Genomic DNA, 24,960 nt, shown 5'->3' with positions numbered 1-24,960 from the left:
GCATTCACTAGTTGATTTCTCTGTATTTCAATACATCAATATTATAAAAAAGTACAAGGAACATAGTGACATTCTGAAAATTTAATTAAACAAATATTATGTGTGAACTTTGCCTGAATAATTTGACATTTTTATGTAGAATGGATCAGTAACATAGGATTTTGAGCACACAGGAGAAGCTAACCTATTCCTGATCAGTCCCTGACCCCGTGACCTGCTCGGAGCTGTTTTGTATGCCTTTTAAAATGGCATTTATTCAAAACCTTTAAAGTAATTGTGTGATGTTATGATTATTTTTCCGAGCAATTCTCCTGAAATGACTGAAGCTGAAGATACTTAAAAAAAACAAGCTAAATTTGATGAAAACAGAAAATTCTAAACAGTTTGAACTGAAGTAAAAAAAATGTAAAAACAGAAATGACATTTCTTCATACTTTCTAATTAATAAATAATTTTCATGGTTTTTTTGCTCGTGAATGTTAAAATTTGCATCAATAACTGCTGGTAAAATGATGCTTTGCTGCATTTTTTTGTTGACAATATTAAAATAAGGTTGGAGGTTATACTTTTTATCTGCCACTGGATTTGTCATGGTCTGCGTCTGCGCCTCCCTCACGTGTCTCCTTGTGTGCTCCATCCCCCTCAAAGGATCCCCTCACGTGTCTCCTTGTGCTCCTCATGTGTCCCCTGGTCTGCAGCCCCTCCAGATTATCCCTCCCTGGTCCTGTGCTCACGTTGGTCTCCCCTAGTCACCCCTCTGCAGTTTTTCTATAGGTTCAGCTTTTCATTTAATTAGTCTCTTTTAGTGTGTTTCTTTCCCCACCGGTTTTTGTAGTTTTCCTTCCCCCTTAGAACATTAGTTATTTAGCTTGCTCTTCTTGTCTTTAGGTTTTGTTTTTGCTCTTAGGTCATGTTAGTTTCCTCTCCCTGATTAGTTAATTGTTTTCACTAGGTTTCTCTCGACAAAGTGCCAGCGGATGGAGCCGCGCACTGTGTCGCCGCGCGTGGTTGTGACAGCGCCATGACATCCTGTCCCACCCAACGTTGTGGGGGAAGTGGAATGTGTTGGGCCTGGCTGGAAGCTAGGGCCGGTGCGCAAATGGAGCGCACCCGTACAGCTGGCCGTGTAATATGAGTGACTGCGGGAACATGCAGATGTGTCGCAGTGCTTGGTGAGGGGAACATGTGTGAGGATTCGGCAGAGGATTCTGCAGAGAACTGTAGGATTGTGCTCTCTAAGTGACGTTTTTTGGGTTTTATTTCAAAACCAACATCATTCACAGAGTTATTACAGTCATAAGCACACACATTCCCCCCAACGAGTCATTTTCGTGGTTGCTTTCGGCGAGGTTCCTGTGACTGTGACTGCCAAGACGGTGTCTGCTGGCTCTTTCGAAACCGTTGGCCGCCAACTCTCTGGTCCCGCTTTGGCTCCACCTCAGCAGGAGGCCGGCTCCGTGGGGCGGGCGGTGCAGCTGGGCGCCTGAAGTTTCCGCGCCGTTCATCCCATCCTCTGGAGGAATGGCCGGAGTGCGAGGCTGACAGAGGGTGGACCAGGTCTCGCACCGGGGCTGACAGTTCAGCTGTCTTCTGAGCCCTCTCGATGACGCTTCTAAGATGTGGACCAAACAGAACATCAGAGGTGATGGGGCCTTCCAGCATCTCCCTGTGCAGGTGTTCAGGAATGGAGGGCAGGGCCTTGAGCCACAAGGCCCGCTGGATAAGGGTCTGCCAGGCAGCAATGCGAGCAGAACCGGTGAGTACAGCAGCGCACAGATTGAGAATGCATCAGCAGTTTTAGTAATGATGGTTTATGACTCGTCAAAAGCGTCAAGCTTTTCCACCATTTTGGAAATGCCAAAGGCAAGAAGGGCGATGTTATTTCCTGCAGCGCCGGTCTGGAAGGTGCACTGGTGTGCACGATCGGTGAGCCGCGTCAGCAGCTGGTCATGCTTAGAAGCGGGAACTGCTCGCGGGCCAGCGAGGTGGTTCTTGGCACCAAACAGCGAGGCCAAGTCCGGCACCAGTGGAGGAACGGAAGGCCAGCCTTGGTTGGAGAAGCCCTCGACCTTGTTAATGGGCGCATATGTGGAAATTGGCGCCTTGAGCTTAGCAGGTTCAGAGGGGCCGGACCACCAGCTCATTGCAGCGGGGAAGCGAGGCCAGATGGGGTCTGGACAGCACGTCTGTGTTGCCCCGAAAATTCCCGCCAAATCATCTGCTTCAGGTGGAGCCGGTTCTGGCACGGCTAGCCCCTTGCGGACCGCAGCCGCGGAGATGATGGTAGGCAGCTCCTGGAGCAGTGCTCTAACTGCTGGCAGGGAGGAGCGAGAAGTCACTGGAGCAGAAGGACCTGCTGAGCGAGGCTCGTCGACCTCCGTGTTGTCCAGGAGGGAAGAAGGGCTGTGGCAGCCAGCCTCGTCATACTCCTCATTATCGATGACATCGTCCAGTCGGTTGAAGCCAGCCAGCTCCTGGCCGACGCTGAAGAACTGTAAGGCCTTGTCCAGCGAGTATGTGTCAGCCACCGGAAATTCCTCGTCGGCGGCGGGGGTGAAGTACTCGACCCGGCGGATCTTTTCAGCCACGGGCAGAGCGGCACAAAATGGGCACGAGGCCTGGGGGGGTCAAGGCCAGGCCAGCGTGATGAGTCCCGAGACAGACCTCACACTTGGCGTACAGGTCGCCGCTGGAGATGGAGCCCGTCTGGCAGGCCGGGCAGGTCCTGGCGTCGCTGGACATGGTAGAAGAAGAAGAAGAAGAAAATATCATTTCTATAGCGCCTCTCAAGATAAAAAATCACGAGGCGCTTCACAAAAACAAAAACAAAAAATATAAAAATTGTAAAAATAGAAAAAAAAGCAGTTTGAAAATGTTTAAAAATATATTTAAAATGAACAAGAATAAGCAATTGTAATTTAAAAGAAAAAATGTTAAGAAAGAGAGAGTGAGTAGGAAAGAGGGAAATCAGTGGATCCTGAGGAAGGTGGAATAGGTGGGGAGAGCCGAATAAAGAGAGAGTGGTGAAGAAGGTCATCCAAAAGCCAGCTTGAACAAGTGAGTCTTCAGCTGCTTTTTGAAGGAGACCACTGAGTTCTCGTCTTTGGAGATTAACGGATGCTCCGTGTATTCTGATGAGGAACATAAACAGAAACACAAACGAACGACATTAGCGGGTAGGTGAGTAGAATGCTTCTTGGATAATTGCTCTTTAAAGGAAGCTCTTAAGCTTGGCTTGAAGAGATAACGGAGGCGAACAGTGGAGTCGCTCCACTTATATACCCACAGGGGCGCCCACCATTGGTGGGCGTACATTTAAGCTCTTCATGATTGGCTGATGCTGAGATCATCCTTCCAATAGCAGCTAGCTTAAGGGCTAAGACTAGACAAAATAGAACAAGAGAGAGAGCATCAAAAATCACATTTTATTACTAAATGAGACAAACAGCTGAAACTGTAAAAATGTTCTAACTAAATCACAGGAGACGTCCAGAGTTTGGAAGCCTGTGATCATCATGTGCTCAAACAAACAGCATTAAATTTGCTTCAATGAGTTGTTACCAAAGACAGGACTTTACTGTTGCCCAGATTATTTTTCTGAGGATGTTTTTCTGAAACCAGGTCTGTATAAAGCTTGGTTTATGCTTGACGCATTCACTTTCCGCTTGTTGATGCGGCTCGCGGATGGAACGCGCTTCACAACTCGCAGCGTTTATGGTTCGTGCGGCTCGTCTCTGCGGTGAGCCAATATTCTTCCAAACTGTAGGGGGCAGCATGGAGCTCTAAGGCATGCACCCAACACTTCACCATAGTAGAAGTAGAAATTACTGTTTACAACATGGCATTTCAGCATTTTTAACAGCGTTCTCGTCTTTTCCGACAGTGCGAGCTATTTCTCTCCAAGAATTATTTACAACATGTTGATCACGGTGATCTCTGAGCGCTGAATCATACAAATGTCTATATTTACGAACCTCTGCCATACTAGTTCTTGCCGGTCCGCCATGTTTTTCCGCGTCCGACCGTCCGCGTGGTTAGAAAATTTCCGAGGTGCGCGTTGCGGAAATTCTGGGCCGTATACATATTTTAATAATTTTTGTAAAAGGTTTTTTGTGCTTTGGTTTTTGTTTATTTTTTTGTGTGAAGCGTCTCGTGATTTTTATCTTGAGAGGCGCTTTATAAAAGATCGTTTCCTTTCTTTCTAAAAAGAGAAAGCATTCCCTTCCTGATGGAATGTGCTGGAATCAGTTATGTAACAGAAAATAGCCTAATGGAGATTACACAATCTGACATAAGTGTTTTAATAAACTAATCAAACGCTCATCCCTCCAACCATCCTTCCTACTCTTTGTCCCTCCCGTGTTCTCAAGGCAGGCTGATGGTTGGACTGCCTCTTCCCATTTCAGGAACACCGATTGGTCCCCACCCAAACTGACGTAACGCTAGGAGAAAAAAAATCTAGCACTTCTTTTGTATTTGACTCCCTTGTATACACACCAAGCTAACTTTAACCTCACTTTCAGAGCGAAAGATGGGATTGCTGGGAGCCATAAGCTTTTCATTTGCTTTGTTGTCTGTCACACAGGTAAATCTTTCATTTTTCATTTAAAATTTGTAATACAGATTGAATATATGGTTTCAAATAACCAGTAAAATATTTTAAGCATTTTACATATTATTTTGCTTGTTACAGATACATGAGTGCAATGCACAAGGTAAGAACATAAAATGTATAATGTAGTAAGGAATAAACAAAATAAAATCACTAAAGCCAAACATGTCACAGATTGAAATCCACGTGTAGCATTTAGATGGCACGAAAGAATAAATAATGATTTTTTATTGTTTCTGTAAAATTTTTATCTCTGCTCTGGACTCAGTTCACTACCATGTTTTATGTCTTTCAGTGTGCAAAATCTTATCAGCAGTTCCCATCACCGCTTCTTCAGTTCAAGTAAAATGGCAACAATATTCTGCAGCAACAAGCTACATTTTGGACACCCGACAGATAAACTCCACAGACACCGCACCAATTGTTCTTGTGGTGTCATCAGGGCAAGGGCTTGAAAAAACCGTCCAGGGTCTGAAACCTGGAACTCAGTATAATGTGACACTCAAAGCCATCAACTTTTTTTTTGTAGAATGTGTGACGTCGGTATTGGTGACCACAGGCAAGTTCATTTGGTGGCAACATTGGACAATTTTGTGGGTACATATACTTTGAAGAGGTGATGAAAGTTTGTGATGATTTATTTTTTTATTTTTTTGCTTCCTAACAGTCCCTGACACATCCCAGATCTTAGATGGGTCATCACCAACAAGTACTTCCATTAGTTTAAGATGGAGTGCGGTACCGTCTGCACAGTACTACACCCTGGAGGTGTACTCTCAGACCACTGGGAAAATGCTGAACTTTAACATCACCAACACCTCAGCGGTGGTGCAAAATCTGCAGCAATCCACCAACTATGACTGTTATGTCACCACGGTTAACCAGGCAGGCAAGGGAGACCGAAGCAAAGTCAGGACCATCACCACTTGTGAGTAACAACTTGTTTTGAGTCAGGACCTCTGACAAAAAAGGAAGCTTTTGTACATTTAACGCCTTCTCTCCACTAAAAAAAACTATGCTTAAATAACTTGCATTAACAAAGGGATTAACGTCCACTGAAATTTTGTTGACCATTAAAGGATTGCATGTTGTGACCAAATGTGCATATTCAAATTTGACAAAGTAATCATCAATCAACCAAAACACAACAAATTCTTGCTAAATGTTATGAAACAGTCTGCGTGTGAATTTTTGCCGATGATGTGATGTTTTATGTGACAGATAAATCCTAATTTGAAGATTCAGAGGTAGCTGTTTCAACAATTATGTGTTCTCAGTCTGAATGGTGTGTCTTTTTTTTAGTGGTGCAGCCTCCAGTGAACATTACAGCAATGCGAATAGATGACGTAACTACAAGAATTTCATGGCAACCGGTGGCGGCTGTCTTGATGTACCAGGTCACTGTTCGAAACCTTGATGACCCCACCATCAAGCCTTCAGCGTATAATGTCTCAGACACCAAGCTGATGGTACCTACTCGCCCATGTACCAACTACATGATATTGGTGTCCTCATTTAGCAAGTTCCTGGTACCGAGCGAACCCACAAACTATGCGTACACTACCAATGGTGAGTTTCCAGCCAAATCAATATCAATAACTGGTGGATAAGGATCTAGGTCAGCTATTCTCTCTCAGGGCTTCCTTTCAGACAAGCAGAAAATGATCCTCAGGTTAAAAAGAATTTAGACTCTCTGATGACTTATTAGTGGTTCAGGGTGTCACGTAAACACATATCTGTGACAAACGAATCCCATCAGGATTAATCTGATATCATGAAAAATCCGATTTCAAATATCAAACATAATTGAAAAAGTCAATCAGTGTTTATCACTTTAAACATCAGTTTCTTACATACAAAAATATATTTTTACATCTTTCATGTTGTTTGCAGCGCTTTCACCAGTTTCATCAGTATCGGTGGTCTACACCTGCCCCAGTAACGCTGTCATGGTGTCATGGTCGTCTGTTTCTGGGGCCAAGTCCTACATGGCCACAGCAATGGATGGAAATGGAACAACAATGTTGTGCACGAGCCAGAGTACCAGCTGTCAAATCACAGGACTGAAATGTAACCAGCCATACGTGGTGAACGTTTTACCAGTGTCAGACAACTGCAAGAACTTGGTCAACACAACTTCAGCCACTTTTCAAACCGGTGAGGCAAAATAAAAAACCTTTTGCAAAAGTCAGCTGGTTGTTTGTGACCTCACCATAAACCACCAGCTGAGTTACCATTCATCTGTAGTTTTAATCTTGATTTGTCAAAATGAATAATTCTTTGCTTAGAAATCCTGACAAACCATAGTAGTAAAAAAGCTCTGCAAGTTGGTCTAGCTACGCTTCACTGTAGCCTCAGCGTGTCTACCATTGGCTCGGCTAAGGATAGGCTGGGCCAATCACAGCGCTCTATGTCTATAGAATGATGTTGGGCGGGTTTAGCACCACGGGGAGTCTAAGTCTCCACACTTTCCGGCGGGCTTGTGGGTCCCCAGAAAAAATGAATGCAAGTCAACAGGGCTAAAAGAGGCTATTTTCTAATCTGCTTTGCCTTATGCCCTGAATCGTAAATATGTTGTACTTCAGTTTAAATGAAAAGTAAAGATGTGCATTTTCACCATGCCTGTCACATACTGTGAGATTTATCTGCTTGTAAAAATTCATAATTCCAATGACTACAAATCAGACATTGGTACTTTGCAAATATGACATCGCCATGGAACTTCCTTTCTTCCAGCGTAGCTGCTACTTACCACATGGCAATAATTGTGGTGGTTCTTTCCTCCTGAAGGAAGGATTCAAAGTTCGCTGAACTTACATCCATTTCCCCTCTGCTTCTCTCTTTTTCTGGTTTGATGACGGTGATGCGTATTTGTTGTCCTGGACACAGTTACAAAAAAAACAACAACAACCTAAAATACCTTTTGACCCAGTTCGAAATAAGTGCTTTCTTGGAGTTTAACTGAACTGGTATCAAAATGCATCTTTAAAATTCACAGAAATCATATGTGAAATCCATGGCACAAAACAAATACCATTAGAAAATAGCTTTTATAGCTGCATTGACTTGCATTAATTTTTACGTTCTTCCTGCGACCCATGGTCCCGAAGTAGATGGGCGTGACTTAGGCTCCCTATTACAACAAGGCTTTATTTTCCCATTGATGGATGAGCTGCAAAAGAGCAAAACAATAAAAGATGGCGGCACAGGAACGGTGCTCATTTGAAATGGCTTCTACTTCTTCTTTGACCCGGGAGTCCCTCAAAGGGACAGAAGCTGAAATGAGGGCTTTCAAACTTTCAAAGGCCCAAATTAACAGTAAGACAGACATTATTGTTGATAATCATGTTAAGCAAGCAGACAACTAGTTAGGACAAAATAAGTAAATTTCAACCCCAAACCACTAAAACACACAGCTAAACACTAAAAGATGTTCTATTAAATTATTTGATAAGCATTTGTACCACTCCACCCAGACATCTTATCTTTGTGCGGGCTGTTTATCCTTTCGTCTCACATTTCACGCCATTTAGCATACGGGCCTAGTTGAAACATGATGTCCTGCCCCACCCGCTTGAGTCACAGAGGGGTCCAGTGAGCTTTTGTGACTTGAAATATGCTTAAAATGATCATGTTTAAAACTTGCCATTAAAACCTTACAATTATAATGGAATATTAATCAGATACCCTTCACAAGCTCTTGATTATTTTGATTAAAACATTGTGGATCAAGATCAATGTCATTTTTCCCTTTTTATTGTTGCAGAATGAAAATCTACCGATAAGAAAATTCTTTTAAAAATCTCTCCAGGGCATTTTTAGTTTCTGACTAGCCTGCAGTCATTGAGGAATACTTGTATAAAAGTTTTATTCGCTGTCCCAAGCTCACATGAATGTTTGAACCATCTCTAGGTGTCTCCTTCAGAAACTGGGTCTCCCATTGAGCTTCACTGTCTATACCGTATTGTGCTGTTTTCACTCCGTAAATAATAGTCAGGACTTTTATGAAACCTGACTGCGGTGAAAAACAAAACGGGTATCTTCAGTATCAGGGCGTTTTGACCTGAAAAGAGATTTGAGACATTAGCCTTTGATGGTGACATTTGACCTCAATCATTTTTATTTCTACTTCCTCCTTTATCCATTTTTCTCAGTATCTTTTTTCTCTGCCCTAATAAAAGTTTATAGTTCAACGTGTCTCATATGGTTTAATATCTGCATGCATATCTCCTCTCCAAGCTCCGTGCCCTGCAAGCAACCTGAAGTTGGTGCGAGAGTGTAACAGTGATGTCATCAAGTTCTCATGGAGCCAAACAAACAACACAAACTACTACAAGTCCCAGGCAGTTGACTCAAAGGTGCCTTTGAAATTATATCTAAACCTGCAAACCTTTCTATTTACGTAAAGCCTTTTTTTTGAAAAATGCATTGTGATGACTGAAAATCGTCTGCGGGGTTAGCACAGAAGATCTCCATGAAAAAACTATAATGTTTTTTCTGTATCACGTTTCTCTGTACTCAGGGAGGGATCTACAACTGCCTGACCCAGGACACGTCTTGTGATTTTACTAGTATGCCGTGTGGACGATACTACAACTTCACAGTTTTATCAACTGCCACATCCTCCGCAGGGGAGTGCAGTAGTGTCTCAAGCTCAAGTGTTGGCATCCAAACAGGTAAGCAAACACACACATTTGAAGCATGTTAATTGCTCTTGAACAACAATTAATGGCATAAATAACAACAAATCCAGCACAAAACCAGGATCTGAATTCAAAGTCTCACCCCTCAAAGGCCTTCATCCGAACACGTATAACTATGGAGGTTGTGTCATTTATACAGAAGCTACAAGATAATTGGCTTAAAATTCCTCACGGTTAAAAACAACTTCTGACATTATTGAAGGTTTTTCCATTAATCTTCAGCCCCTTTTAAAAGACACACCGGCAAATCAGTGTAATACTGCCGCCACGGTGTGTCTTATGAACGCGCCGTGGCGGCATGGTGATGCGGGAATTTTGCGGCATTCGTGCCACCATGCTTAGTAGTAATATTACCGCAACGGCTGAGTTGTGAATGAACTTTACGCCTTGGCGTAACAGAGGGAGGTGTCATGATCACGTGGGGAGTTACTGCCAGGCTCCGGAAGGGAAATATTAAAAAAATCAAAGTAAACACGGGCCGTAAGTGTTGCTTTTTAAATCATAATCAGCTGAGATGCCAAACTGGAGCAATGCAGAGCTCCTAGAGCGTCTCTCTGTTAGAGATGGAGCTCAGATCAGGAGAGATTGCACAGGGACGATGGAGGACAGACTCCTTTAGGAGCAGCTTGTTAAAAAAACGTATTGAGCACGGTTTCAATCACAATAAAAAGCAAGGTATGTCTAAGATAAATGGAAGTCTACGGCAGCACAGAGGCCGCCCCCATACCCCCTTTAAACCTAATCTTTTGCAAAAAGGACACGATTGCGCAACATTACCATCATGGTCTGTGCACTTATAAACGACTTAAGGCTCTCTGATGTCGCCACGGCGTTGCGACAAATTGGTAGCACTGTTTTCTAAATAGGCTTTAGTTTGATGTTTCCAATTGCAAGTGATAGTTGTATTGATACTAGGGGTGAGCGGTATTCATATTCAGGTTTTTGATATGGAACTTACGGTACAAGACAGAGGCGTAGCAAGTGCTTACTGGGAATACTGGAATTGAATCTTTGTGAAATAAGACTGTTTAGCCTTTTGATTAAGCTGGGTTTCCCTGCCAGCTCCATGACGAAAAAGTGGGTGCGCCCCTCATAGGGTGCGGGACAGGTGTGTGTGTGGGGGTGGGGTGGGGGGGTACAGCACTCGCAAAAGAGGAGGGCAATCTTTGGTCGAGACAATATTTTTGCTCGTTGTTTGTCACAAAAACCAGCTCAGAGCAGAGCCTTAGTGGTATGAATCAGAATCAGAATCAGGTTTATTGCCATTGTCAGTGAACAAACAATTCACAAACTAGGAACTTGCTTCGGTACTAATGTGCTACATATAACATGAATAATAAGATTAAAAATAGAATAAAATATAATAAAAAAAACTAGAATAAAACTTTCAGCTATAAAAAATGGCAGGCAATGGTAACATGGCCGATAACGTGAATTTGTGTCGAGTACAGAAGACGAGCATGGTTGTGTGTTTATAAGCTATTCACAAGTCTAACGGCAGATGGAAAGAAGCTGTTCTTATGGCGGGAGGTTCTGGTCCGGATGGACCGTAACCTTCTGCCTGAGGGAAGCGGCTCAAAAAGTCTGTGACCCGGGTGCGAAGGGTCAGCTGCTATCCGACATGCACGCCCCCGAGTTCTGGAGACGTACAGGTCCTGGAGAGATGGAAGGCTGCAGCCAATCACCTTCTCAGCAGAGCGCACAATGCGCTGCAGTCTATGTTTGTCCCTGACTGTGGCTCCAGCGTACCACACAGCGATGGAGAAGGTGAGGATGGACTCACTGATGGCCGTGTAAAACTGCACCATCATCTGGGTCGGCAGCTTGACCTTTTTCAACTGCCGCAGAAAGTACATCCTCTGCTGGGCCTTTTTGATCAGGGAGCTGATGGATGGCTTCCACCTAAGGTCATGTGTGATGGTGGTTCCGAGGAAGCGGAAGGAGTCCACAGTGGTGACGGGGGTGTCCGTCAGGACGAGGGCGGAGAGACGGGGCTGTTACTTTCCTGAAGTCCACAATCAGGGTATGAGTGTCCGCGCTGAGTCTGGGAAATCGTGGGTTCAAATCTGCAGTCGGGTCATACCAAAGACTTTAAAAATGGGACCCAACGCCTTCATGCTTGACACATAGGTTTGATTGGGGGGTTAAACCACCAAATGGTTCCCAAGCGCCAGTGTCTGCTGCTCACTGCACCCCCAGGGGATGGAGCAAATGCAGAGAACAAATTTCACACGCCAGTGTGACAACTAATGGCCCTTTAACTTTACCTTTAAAAATAGTGCGAAGTGATCAGTAACCAGTGTGAGGTGATCTGCATGCTACACAGAAAAAACACTCACCACACAAATGGTGGTGATGTTGAACATCTGGAGCAATCTGTGACTCCACCCCCTTTGCCAATCAATGGCTGACAATTATGATGTGGCCCGGGTTAGAGCACATGGAACTGCAATGAAGCAGGAACTGAAAAATAGGGGAAGTAGGGGGAAATACCGAACCGTGCTGTTGGAAAAGGCGGCCAGACTGAACCGCACCCACCCGAGTCACAGAGTAGTGTTGTTGAAACCAGTATTTTCACAGGACCGCGGGACCTGCCTTGTCCCTAGTGAGAGGATACTTTTTACAACCATAGGTCTGGAATCTGTCCTTCTCCACAATCTTCCTCAGGGTCCGGTCACCTCTTCTCGTTGTGCATCATTTTCTGCCACACTTTTTCCTTCCCACTGAGGTGCCTTGATACAGCACTCTGGGAACAGCCTATTCGTTCAGAAATTTCTTTCTGTGTCTTACTCTCTTGCTTGAGGGTGTCAATGATGGCCTTCTGGACAGCAGTCAGGTCGGCAGTCTTACCCATGATTGTGGTTTTGAGAAATGAACCAGGCTGGGAGTTTTTAAAAGCCTCAGGAATCTTTTGCCGGTGTTTAGAGTTCATTAGTTGATTCAGATGATTAGGTTAATAGCTCGTTTAGAGAACCTTTTCATGATATGCTAATTTTTTGAGATGGGAATTTTGGGTTTTCATGAGCTGTGTGCCAAAATCATCAATATTAGAAACAATAAAAGGCTTGAACTACTTCAGTTGTGTGTAATGAATCTAATATATATGAAAGTCTAATGTTTATCAGTACATTACAGAGAATAATGAACTTCATACAATATGCTAATTTTTTGAGAAGGACCTGTATAAGAATTTTGTCATGTACAACTAGCTACATGTTTTTCCAATGGCTACAACATTTAGTAAGCTATTTTGAACCCTTACAAATAACTGGAGATTCAGAAACATGTTTAATTTTTTAAACTGTATCCAGCACCCTGCATACCCCAGAATCTACAAACATCAGCCAGCTGCAGCAGTGATGTTCTTGTCACCACATGGGACCTTGCTGAAGGGGCACTGTGGTACAACGTTACAGCTGTCGGAAACCTTAGAAACAGCAACTACTCCTGCAGCTCACCAATCAACAGTTGCGCTATGAATGGTGTCAACTGTGGAGAGAGCCTGACAATCACCATCACAGCCTTTGACAATCAATGTGCCAGTCCAGCGCTGCTGGGGTACCCTGCTGAGACAGGTGAGGACAGCACACTAAATGATAGGGACACCCCTTACACAAATATGTGATTAAATGTGATTTCTTCCCTCTCCTCCATTGACAGTCCCATGCATGCCCCAGAATGTAACAGCAGTGAAGGAGTGTGGGTCCAGCTCCATCACGGTGACTTGGGTCATGAATAATGGAGCAATTTTTTATGTTGCCATGGCGAAAGGCAGTGACAATGTCATTCACAGCTGCAACTCTCTTGATACGTCCTGTAAAATTACTGACCTGAAGTGTGGCACCAACTATCAAGTCTATGTGATTGCCTCCAACTTCTTGTGCAACAGCACTGCGAGTGATGCAATCATCTTAGACACAGGTGAGGCGGCTTCCATCATTTTTAGTTTTATTTATTTGTTATTCAGGTCATAGCTGAATTTGTCTTTAAATTTAGAAATTTGGAAAATACAGGATCAAACATTTGCATATCTCACAAGGTTGTAATGCTTCATTATTCCAGCCGCCTGCCCACCAGACAACCTCACCGCCACCTTGAACTGTTTCACCAACCAGGCCCTGATCTCCTGGCATGGAGGGCCAGCAGTAAATTCCTACACTGCTGTTATGACAGATGGAAGTCAAGGACTCCTTAGCTGCAGCTCAGCTACAACCAGCTGCACAGTGCCCAACCTAAAATGTGGTCAACGTTACACTGTTGTTGTGTCTTATCATCTTGAGAACTGCTCCAGCGTGCCTTCTCAGCCCATCTACATGGATTCTGGTAGGAGAGATCTCTACTTCAATGGCGAGGCGGTAATTCATTTTAGCCTGAACTCCATCAACTAAATATCAAACGTTCTTAAAACGCCAGTGAAATCAAGCGCAGATGACTCATAAATGTTGGCACTGTCTGATTAGACCAGTAGAGCTGTTCAATCACATTAAATTTTAGGAGTTATTTGGCGGCACAGTTGGTAGGACTGTTGCTTCGCAGGAAGAAGGTTGCAAGTTTGAATCTCAGTTGTAACCTTTTTACATGGAGTTTGCATGTTCTACTCATGTATGCAAGTTTCTTCCTGCTGGCAAAAAGCATGCATGTTAGGTGAAATTGTCATTTGCATTGGATTAAAATTGAACAGGGGCGTGTCCAGGGAGTGGCCTGGGGTAGCAAATGCCACCCTTGGAATCTGATTGGACACCCCAGGTGCCACCACACAGAATTCCCTTTAGATAGGCTTTTCATTGTCCACAAAAGGCTTGGGGTAATAAAAAAAAGCATAACCATTGGTGCCACCCATGCACAAAGTGGTGCCTCACCTGGGCCACCCCATTTTAAAAGATCTGGGCACGCCACTGAAATTGAATACACTTATTTATTATTTTACCACTTGCACATAGCTTACTGAAGGACATTTGTGTCTATACACAGTGTGGAAATGGTCACCCTGCTGATCACCCTGCCTACTTTTTCTTAACAAAAAAGATGTGAATTTTCATTTGATAGAGATTTATCATCATCAGTTCGGTGTAGTTTTTACCGTTAACCTCTGGAAATATCCATCGAAACATTGTTAAAAATGAATAAAATGTCCAGCTGCTCTAAAGTACATAGGTACACAGGTTCCGGGTTTAGCGTCTTTGACGGACGCCATATTAGCCAGCTCAGGGTCCTGCGCCTGTTGATGACATCACACTGGATAATTGGCTGGACGTACGACTTATGGATGTTACGTTACCATGTTCAAAAACATTTAGGCAGTAAGAAACACAAATTCGCATGATTTCTGCTCCACAGGTAAAACATTTACCGTAATGTGACAGTAATGGTGATTTGGTGTAAAGTTGCCCTGAAATGTACGTACTGCGCACCGTCATCAGGAAATTACACACTGCCACTTTAAAAATGTTTCTTTTAACAGTGACATGCTTTGACTGTCAACAGCAGTCTTGATCAGAAATTTCCTCAGATGTTACCGTGCTGTGTTAATTTTGACAAGAAATTTTTATTTAGTTTTAGTCTTTTGACAAAAATTATTTTTAATTTTAGTCACAATTTTTTCATCCTATTTGTTTAAGTATTAGTCAACAAATTATAAGTATTTTTCTTTTGATGCAATCATTTTCAGTTTGTGTAAAGGAAATGTTAAAGTGACAATGTGTATTTTCCCTGGCAATAGGGGGCAGTACATACCTAAATGGTAAAATGGTAAATGGCCTGTATTTGATATAGCGCCTTCTAGAGTCCAAGAACCCCCCAAGGTGCTTTACAACACAATCAGTCATTCACCCATTCACACACACATTCACACACTGGTGGGGATGAGCTACAATGTAGCCACAGCTGCCCTGGGGCGCACTGACAGAGGCGAGGCTGCCGAGCACTGGCGCCACCAGTCCCTCCGACCACCACCAGCAGGCAACGTGGGTTAAGTGTCTTGCCCAAGGACACAACGACAGCGACAGACTGAGCGGGACTCGAACCAGCAACCTTCCGATTACGGGGCGAGCACTTAACTCCTGTGCCACCGTCGCCCCCCTAAACCTTTGCAAGCAAGCAGTATTTTTGTGTGAGAGTAAAGCCTGATTTATGCTTCTCTGTCTGCGTCGGTGTGGCGCAAGGGCTCACTGATGGGGTCACAGAGGGTGACGGAGACATACCCAAAATATTAAACATCCATCGAAAGTGATGGAGACTGCAAGCTTGTGATTGGTCAGGGTACCGCTTCCTGTAAATTTGTCACCAGCACCGCAGTTGCCCTGTTAATAAGTAAAACGATATTTTGCGGCAGACCCAGATTAGATTGAAGAACACATCGCGGAAAAAGTCTGAAAATATGAACGTTTATTCCCCCGTGACTGAAGGAGTACAAAATACGGAGCAAATGTGGAAGGAAATGACAGGAAACGTGGGTTTAGAGGTGTGTAATAAAGTCTGAAATACATAAACACATTAGGGGTTGTATGAACTAGTCGACTAGTCGACTTCACTGCTCTGTAGTGACTTTTTATGCCTGTCATCGACTAGTTGCTGTCACATGATAATGAGCGACAAGATGCAGTGCTCCAGCAGGTGATGAGCCCCTGCGCGTCGGGAGGCGGAGGCGACGTGCTGTGCCAGAGCGTCGGTACTGACACCGGCGGTAAAATGGACATTTAACCAAACTGTGACCTTTTCCCTCTTGCAATTTTAACTTCCCCTCACCCCCATCCTAATCTTAACTGGCTTGCGCATGCAAAGCTCTGATCTTTGATGCGCTCCAGACATCTGTGTCCTGAGCACGGCCACAGTAACATTATCAAATCAGGTGTCACCCCCTCAAAAACAAATTAAACACGCGATCGTTCATGTCAGCTCATTTCCTTTCATGTTTTCTGTCTTTTATTTGTGCCTGATGCGTTTCGCTGCTGCGGAGCGAGGCGCATCACCAGTATTGTCCTCCAGTGACTCACCTCACTGATGCGGCTGGCGAGCAGCGAGCACTTCGCTGTTTTTGCGGTCGGTAGATCTTTTAGAACTGCAGTTCAAAGGTAACTCATAAGGTGAATATATATGAACCCAGGTAGCAGTTTTTCTTTAGGACTGAGAGGAGATGCAGGAAGATAATAAACAGGCAGGACAGAAAAATAGTCAAATAGAAACAAGTTAGTTTTTGTACCTGGTGGTTGCAACAGACAGACACCATTGAATCCATGCTTTCGTTCTTTTTTAAACACAGAAACAGTTTTGTTTACCTGTTTGTAGCTACGGTTTCGCCGACAGCTGCCGGCTTCTTCAGGCTGACGCTGATGGTGGCGCGTCACTTCCTTCTCCGTTTATCTGCAGGCAGCAGAGGACGTTGTCGCCCTCTACTGCCCACTCTCCCCTCTCCGACGATGCAGTCCCATGCGTGGTCCAGCGTGTAAACTCCGTCGTCCCTGTTCATGGTCCCACATCCACGTCTCCTTATCTCGATTGCTTCCTTGATCCATCTTTTGTATTTTTGTTGTTCAGTGGTTATGATCCGTGTGCTGTCCCAGTCCATTATATGGTTTTCTCTTAAGCAGTGATCTGTTACGGCTGACTTTTTTATTGTGCTTTCTGCTTCTTCTTTTGCTGCTCTTGTGTGTTTACGATTTGCCTCTTTCTCGCACTCCTTTCTGTGTTCTATTGTCCGTGTATTGAGTTGGCGTCCGGTTTCTCCTGTGTATGTTTTATTGCATATTTTGCATGGGATTTCGTAGATGACTCCACATTTTTGTCCAGCTGATATTTTGTCTTTTGGGTGTACTAATCTGTTTCTAACTGTTGTGTATGGCTTTGTTGGTGTGTTTATGTTGTGTTTTTTCATTGTTGCTCTTATTTTTTCCGTTATGCCTCTGATGTATGGTAGGGTTATCACTGGTTTTGGTTCTTGTCTTTCTGGGTTTCTGGTTCTTTTTTTGGGTTGTTCTTTGCTTTCTGTTTTTGTTTGTTGTTTTCCTTTGTTTATTGCCCATGTCGGGTATCTGCAGGTCTTTAAAGCGTGCTGTATGTGTTTGTCCTCTTGTTTACGGTCTCTCTCTTCTGTTATTATGTTTGCTCGGTGATATAATGTTCTGATTACTGACATTTTGTGTATGGTGGGGTGTTCTGATGTCCATAATAGATATTGGTCTGTGTGTGTTGGTTTCCTGTATGTGTTTATGTTTAGGGTCCCGTCGGTCTGCCTGGTGATTTTCATGTCCATAAATGCTATGCTGCCTTCTGTTTCTAACTCATAAGTGAATTTTATGTTGCCCGTGTCGTCAATATTGTTTAAGTGTTGTGTTAGTGTTTCTGTTTGACCTTTTGGTATGATTTCCAGTATGTCGTCTACGTAGCGTTTCCATAGTTTTATTTCGCAGTTTGGGGGGGCGGTGGCTATGGCTTTTTGTTCCAGGTCTTCCATGAAAAACTCGCACAGGGTGGCTGATAACGGGTTACCCATGGCGAAGCCTTCCAGTTGTTTGTATATTGTGTTGTCGTATGTGAAGTAAGTGGAGGTAGCTACCAGTCCTATCAGTTGTGCTATGTCATCTGCTGTGAGGTTTGTCCTTTTATGTAAAGTCTTGTCTTGTCTGATTCTGTTAACTACTATGTCTATGGTTTTTTGGGTTGGTGTTTTTGTGAACAGAGGTGTGACGTCATGTGAGATGAGTATGTCGTTGTCTTCTATTGTAATTTCCTTTAGTTCTTTTGCCAATTCTATACTATTTTTGCAGTGTTGGTCTGTATTTCCTAATAACGGGCTGATGATTCTGCTGATATCTTTTGCCATGTTGTATGTTGGTGTACCTATGCTGTCAACTATTGGTCTAAGTGGGGTGTTTTGTTTATGTATTTTTGGTGTTCCATATATTCTTGGTGTTATGTTCGCCGTGGGAATCCAGTGTTTGTACATTTTTTCTGTTATTTTGCCTTTTTCGTGCAGTGGCTTCAGTAATTTTTTCATGTTTTTCTTAATGTTTTCTGTTGGATCTTTTTAAAGTATTTCATATGTATTTTTGTCTTCTAGCATCTGTTTCATCTGTTGTTTATATTTTTCTCTGTCCATAACTACTGTGGTTCTTCCTTTATCTGCCGGTAGAATAATTATCTGTTCATTTTTGGATAAAGCTGTCATGGCTGATTGTTCTTCTTTTGTAATATTGCTGTGTTGAATTTGGCTGTTTTTTAATATCCCAACTACGTTATTTCTGAGTTCTGCTTTCTTTCCCTCATCTGTGATCTGTTGACATGCTAGTTCTGTTGCTACAATAAATTCATCATATGGTATTTCTTTTGGTGTGACTGCAAAGTTTAAACCTTTCTTTAATATGCTTTCTTCTGCTTCTGTTAGTTTGTATTGTGAAATGTTACATACCCATGAGTTTGGTGTGGAGTTGCCTTGTATTTCTCCCCTCTTTTTCTTGTTTATGAGTCTGTTTAACTTCTTTATGTGTCTTTCTTTCACTTTTATGAACTCTTGTTCCTGTTTTTCCATCATGTGTCCTTTAATTAGTTCCTCCATTTGTTTATCAAGTTTGTAATTCCTTTTCAAGTCCAGGTGTCCTCTTTCCAGTTCGTCCTCCACACGCCTCTGTTTGGTTATGACGTTCCTTATCCTCTCCTTGAGCAGTGCTCTCTGTGCTCTTTCTATTATATTTTGTGCTGTCTGGGTCCGGATCGATGTTTTCAGCTGTAGGCTTGTGGGTGTGATGTTTTCGTCCCGGCATCTTAAACAGAAGCGAAGGTGGTTTCTTAGACGTGCGCGTTTCTGGTGTAGTCGTTCCAAACGGCGGAAGTCCTTCGTTCCTTGTTGTCCGTATTTCTCTTTGAACATCTTAGGTGTGTTCTTGCTGTGTCTTTGTAAATCCATGCTTTCGTTCTTTTTTAAACACAGAAACAGTTTTGTTTACCTGTTTGTAGCTACGGTTTCGCCGACAGCTGCCGGCTTCTTCAGGCTGACGCTGATGGTGGCGCGTCACTTCCTTCTCCGTTTATCTGCGGGCAGCAGAGGACGTTGTCGCCCTCTACTGCCCGCTCAGTAGAGGGCGACAACGTCCTCTGCTGCCCGCAGATAAACGGAGAAGGAAGTGACGCGCCACCATCAGCGTCAGCCTGAAGAAGCCGGCAGCTGTCGGCGAAACCGTAGCTACAAACAGGTAAACAAAACTGTTTCTGTGTTTAAAAAAGAACGAAAGCATGGATTTACAAAGACACAGCAAGAACACACCTAAGATGTTCAAAGAGAAATACGGACAACAAGGAACGAAGGACTTCCGCCGTTTGGAACGATTACACCAGAAACGCGCACGTCTAAGAAACCACCTTCGCTTCTGTTTAAGATGCCGGGACGAAAACATCACACCCACAAGCCTACAGCTGAAAACATCGATCCGGACCCAGACAGCACAAAATATAATAGAAAGAGCACAGAGAGCACTGCTCAAGGAGAGGATAAGGAACGTCATAACCAAACAGAGGCGTGTGGAGGACGAACTGGAAAGAGGACACCTGGACTTGAAAAGGAATTACAAACTTGATAAACAAATGGAGGAACTAATTAAAGGACACATGATGGAAAAACAGGAACAAGAGTTCATAAAAGTGAAAGAAAGACACATAAAGAAGTTAAACAGACTCATAAACAAGAAAAAGAGGGGAGAAATACAAGGCAACTCCACACCAAACTCATGGCTATGTAACATTTCACAATACAAACTAACAGAAGCAGAAGAGAGCATATTAAAGAAAGGTTTAAACTTTGCAGTCACACCAAAAGAAATACCATATGATGAATTTATTGTAGCAACAGAACTAGCATGTCAACAGATCACAGATGAGGGAAAGAAAGCAGAACTCAGAAATAACGTAGTTGGGATATTAAAAAACAGCCAAATTCAACACAGCAATATTACAAAAGAAGAACAATCAGCCATGACAGCTTTATCCAAAAATGAACAGATAATTATTCTACCGGCAGATAAAGGAAGAACCACAGTAGTTATGGACAGAGAAAAATATAAACAACAGATGAAACAGATGCTAGAAGACAAAAATACATATGAAATACTTTAAAAAGATCCAACAGAAAACATTAAGAAAAACATGAAAAAATTACTGAAGCCACTGCACGAAAAAGGCAAAATAACAGAAAAAATGTACAAACACTGGATTCCCACAGCAAACATAACACCAAGAATATATGGAACACCAAAAATACATAAACAAAACACCCCACTTAGACCAATAGTTGACAGCATAGGTACACCAACATACAACATGGCAAAAGATATCAGCAGAATCATCAGCCCGTTATTAGGAAATACAGACCAACACTGCAAAAATAGTATAGAATTGGCAAAAGAACTAAAGGAAATTACAATAGAAGACAACGACATACTCATCTCACATGACGTCACATCTCTGTTCACAAAAACACCAACCCAAAAAACCATAGACATAGTAGTTAACAGAATCAGACAAGACAAAACTTTATACAAAAGGACAAACCTCACAGCAGATGACATAGCACAACTGATAGGACTGGTAGCTAACTCCACTTACTTCACATACGACAACACAATATACAAACAACTGGAAGGCTTCGCCATGGGTAACCCGTTATCAGCCACCCTGTGCGAGTTTTTCATGGAAGACCTGGAACAAAAAGCCATAGCCACTGCCCCCCCAAACTGCAAAATAAAACTATGGAAACGCTACGTAGACGACATACTGGAAATCATACCAAAAGGTCAAACAGAAACACTAACACAACACTTAAACAATATTGACGACACGGGCAACATAAAATTCACTTATGAGTTAGAAACAGAAGGCAGCATAGCATTTATGGACATGAAAATCACCAGGCAGACCGACGGGACCCTAAACATAAACACATACAGGAAACCAACACACACAGACCAATATCTATTATGGACATCAGAACACCCCACCATACACAAAATGTCAGTAATCAGAACATTATATCACCGAGCAAACATAATAACAGAAGAGAGAGACCGTAAACAAGAGGACAAACACATACAACACGCTTTAAAGACCTGCAGATACCCGACATGGGCAATAAACAAAGGAAAACAACAAACAAAAACAGAAAGCAAAGAACAACCCAAAAAAAGAACCAGAAACCCAGAAAGACAAGAACCAAAACCAGTGATAACCCTACCATACATCAGAGGCATAACGGAAAAAATAAGAGCAACAATGAAAAAACACAACATAAACACACCAACAAAGCCATACACAACAGTTAGAAACAGATTAGTACACCCAAAAGACAAAATATCAGCTGGACAAAAATGTGGAGTCATCTACGAAATCCCATGCAAAATATGCAATAAAACATACATAGGAGAAACCGGACGCCAACTCAATACACGGACAATAGAACACAGAAAGGAGTGCGAGAAAGAGGCAAATCGTAAACACACAAGAGCAGCAAAAGAAGAAGCAGAAAGCACAATAAAAAAGTCAGCCGTAACAGATCATTGCTTAAGAGAAAACCATATAATGGACTGGGACAGCACACGGATCATAACCACTGAACAACAAAAATACAAAAGATGGATCAAGGAAGCAATAGAGATAAGGAGACGTGGATGTGGGACCATGAACAGGGACGACGGAGTTTACACGCTGGACCACGCATGGGACTGCATCGTCGGAGAGGGGAGAGCGGGCAGTAGAGGGCGACAACGTCCTCTGCTGCCTGCAGTTAAACGGAGAAGGAAGTGACGCGCCACCATCAGCGTCAGCCTGAAGAAGCCGGCAGCTGTCGGCGAAACCGTAGCTACAAACAGGTAAACAAAACTGTTTCTGTGTTTAAAAAAGAACGAAAGCATGGATTTACAAAGACACAGCAAGAACACACCTAAGATGTTCAGACACCATTGAAGGTAATCAGAAGTGAGCAACATAAAATGAAATAATTATTTTAGTGTTTAGAGTAGCAGGAACTCTGAGAGGCTGCAGGCGCATCAGTGAGTTTGCCGCCGCTGCGCAGGGGGAGGGGGGAGAGGGCTGAAGCAAGATGCAGAAACTACCATTGTTAAAAGAGACGTTTAACTTTGAAAATGTGGGTGGGCACAATTTTAATTGTCAAAAACTCCAGCGAACCTACCGACCCCCCCCCCCCCCGTGCCGCTTCAGGTGTATGACGTCATCAACAACTAGTCGAAGTCGACTCGATTTTCATTACTTGACTGTCGACTTTAAAAAATTAAGTCATGCAACCCCTAAAACACATTAGTAAATACCTTATCGTGGACCAGATTATTGTGTTGTTATTGTGACAGGAGACCACAGAAAAGCGCCACGCCCTCTGCTGCCCTGGCCGGGGAATTGTTTTGCAACACTCCACTGCCTGCGCAGAGGTTCACGCGTAAAAACCTTTCCTATAGTCCGTGTGCATCTCTCCATTGTGGAGCTCATGGTGAAGTATAAATCAGGCATAAGACCTCACCAACAGATGCCCATTAGGACAAAAAATCCCTGGGAACACAACCTCCAGCAAAATGACAAGCACATTAGCCTCCCTTTCATCATTGGCAACAAGTGAAGAGGTAAATGTGTAAAGTAACAACGTTTATGAATGGTGAAAGTTTTGTAACTGTTTGTTACAAATCAGTAAATGCATTTTGTCCTCATGGGCTCCCGAAGAAGGAAGCATGGCATCTTAAATGTCTCCCACACCCGCATTAGCTTATTTTAGAAAATAGACGGTGAAAAACTAGGATTATAAAATCCCGACAGATGTACGTCACGCTGTCATTTAACGTTCATGAACTTACCCATCTTTACTCGGGATGTGGAAGGCTGTTGTCAGTTTAACATCCAGGAAACAGCAGAGAATGCCTCTACTAGTAGAAGCTAACATTAGCATTAGCAACTCCACCACATGGCAGAACTCCTTCAGGCTTCTGTTATTTGTGGAGATAAAACATCCATGTTGGAGTCAGTGGTATAAGATACTGTTATCCAATCAGAGGTGAGATGTCCAAATATCAGGAAATAAGATTCAAACGTATTAAAAATATGACTGAAGGACCTCTTAAAAGGTTTTGGAGTTTGGGTCATTGTGGCTTTCCAGCTGGCAGCTTTACTGCTTGTTAAACATTTGGTGTAACAAACTTATAATTCTCTGTAAAAATGTAAGCGTAGATTGTGTTTAATATAATAATGAACTGGTTTCTTTACCTTTTCTCTTCAGTTCCTTGTGGTCCAGCAGGAGTTCAAGCCAACGTTGACTGTGCATCAGGTGTTGTGAACATCAGCTGGAGCGCATTCAAAAACGCAACAGGCTACATCGCTGTGATCTCAGACAGCAACAATCAGATTACTCGTTACAACACTACAGGGACTAAGTTGATAGTTACCCCCAATGTTTGTGGAGAGGTGTACACGCTGAAAGTCATGTCCATCAATCAGAGTTGTGTCAGTTTTCCTACTGAAACAACCTTCAAAGAAGGTAAGAGGAATATTTTTATCCCCTTCTGATGCTAGTATGTTAGTAAGGTTAACAATTTGGTGGTATTTTGAATTTCTATTTTAACATTTTTTAAGTTACATTCTGCCTTTTTTTGGGTCTCAAGTACACAACCTTTGAGAATTTAAGGTATATGTCGTAAGCCAAGTCACCGGGCCAAATCTAGGTGTTAAATCTCAAGGCCTTGGCTCACGGTACGATATTGTAGGCTTGACCTCTGACCCCTCCTGACGGACACCCTTACTCTGTGGAGAAATATTTTACCTTGTGCAACCTAGGCTTTTAATTCTGGTAAAATCACCTTTGTTTTGCTGTGGGAAGACTCTTGCTGTATCAGAACATTGCATGAGCTCATCACGCTCAGAACAGACCCTCGTCAGCTTCCCCTCTGATCAGGCGAACGTTGATGTGAACAACCTAGGATGGAATGAAGCAACCAGCAAACTCACCTTTTGCTGTGCCAGAGAAGGAAAGGGGGCCCCCACAAATACATTTTAATTTCCTTCCAGAAGGAGGGAAAAGTTTAATCCACACACAAAAAGGAAAAAAGGTAATCCAACACAGGGAAGAACAGCTTAGGCTAAATAGGAAAAGTTCTTATCTAAAAACCCGAGATTCTAGCAGATCCGAAGAGAACAAGCTCTCTCTGTGTTTACACACACACCTCTCAGCTCCAGCAGCAACAACAGCCACACCGATCAGAAACAACAAACATCCCTCCCACCTTCGTGCATCATACTAATTTTTTCTCATTCTTCTAGGCTATTTCTTTTTTTTTTTTATTACTGTCTCTAATCAAGGATCAACTTCTTAACAGGACGACTCCTATTTAATTTTTACAGCACCAAAACTCCCCCTCCACCGTTGCAGGCCCCTTTTCTCCAAAGCCCCCTTCAGGCAGGCCTTGAAAAACGGAAATGTTCCGGACTCTGTCCGTAAGACCTTTGTGTCTGAATACAAACATCCGGATAACGTTTTCCGTAATTTAACCGGACGCCGCCCCTAGTAACAGGTCCGGACTTGTCACGGACAGGGTGGCTGCTTCAGACTGGTGAGGTCGAGTTCCGGACAGGGAGGAGGGGGAGGAGGAGGTGACCGGGGGACGCTGTGCG

At 43.1% G+C, this 24,960-nt stretch overlaps 4 protein-coding genes across 4 annotated transcripts; all 4 read left to right on the top strand.

Moving 5' to 3' along the window:
* Window positions 1-4,404: 4,404 nt before the first annotated feature.
* LOC139071496 (fibronectin type III domain-containing protein 7-like) lies at window positions 4,405-5,548 on the top strand. The gene is made up of 4 exons (XM_070553996.1): window positions 4,405-4,585; window positions 4,694-4,715; window positions 4,908-5,171; window positions 5,280-5,548. Exons 1-4 carry the CDS (start codon window positions 4,532-4,534, stop codon window positions 5,546-5,548), a joined length of 609 nt encoding a protein of 202 aa, XP_070410097.1. The 5' UTR covers window positions 4,405-4,531.
* A 299-nt stretch (window positions 5,549-5,847) lies between these two features.
* On the top strand, window positions 5,848-7,037 carry LOC139071495 (uncharacterized). Its single transcript, XM_070553995.1, has 3 exons — window positions 5,848-6,181; window positions 6,506-6,769; window positions 6,901-7,037. The coding sequence occupies exons 1-3, from the start codon at window positions 5,878-5,880 to the stop codon at window positions 7,035-7,037; spliced, it is 705 nt and encodes a 234-aa protein (XP_070410096.1). The 5' UTR covers window positions 5,848-5,877.
* On the top strand, window positions 7,034-13,464 carry LOC139071494 (fibronectin type III domain-containing protein 7-like). Its single transcript, XM_070553994.1, has 7 exons — window positions 7,034-7,094; window positions 8,852-8,970; window positions 9,135-9,288; window positions 12,627-12,890; window positions 12,976-13,236; window positions 13,378-13,403; window positions 13,453-13,464. The coding sequence occupies exons 1-7, from the start codon at window positions 7,034-7,036 to the stop codon at window positions 13,462-13,464; spliced, it is 897 nt and encodes a 298-aa protein (XP_070410095.1).
* Window positions 13,459-24,502, top strand: LOC139071578 (fibronectin type III domain-containing protein 7-like). Its single transcript, XM_070554301.1, has 2 exons — window positions 13,459-13,638; window positions 23,573-24,502. The coding sequence occupies exons 1-2, from the start codon at window positions 13,482-13,484 to the stop codon at window positions 23,857-23,859; spliced, it is 444 nt and encodes a 147-aa protein (XP_070410402.1). The 5' UTR covers window positions 13,459-13,481; the 3' UTR covers window positions 23,860-24,502.
* Window positions 24,503-24,960: the final 458 nt, after the last annotated feature.

This window comes from Nothobranchius furzeri, chromosome 8 (assembly GCF_043380555.1).
Source record: "Nothobranchius furzeri strain GRZ-AD chromosome 8, NfurGRZ-RIMD1, whole genome shotgun sequence".
Taxonomy (NCBI): Eukaryota; Metazoa; Chordata; class Actinopteri; order Cyprinodontiformes; family Nothobranchiidae; genus Nothobranchius; species Nothobranchius furzeri.
This window is presented reverse-complemented; position numbering and strand designations above follow the sequence as displayed.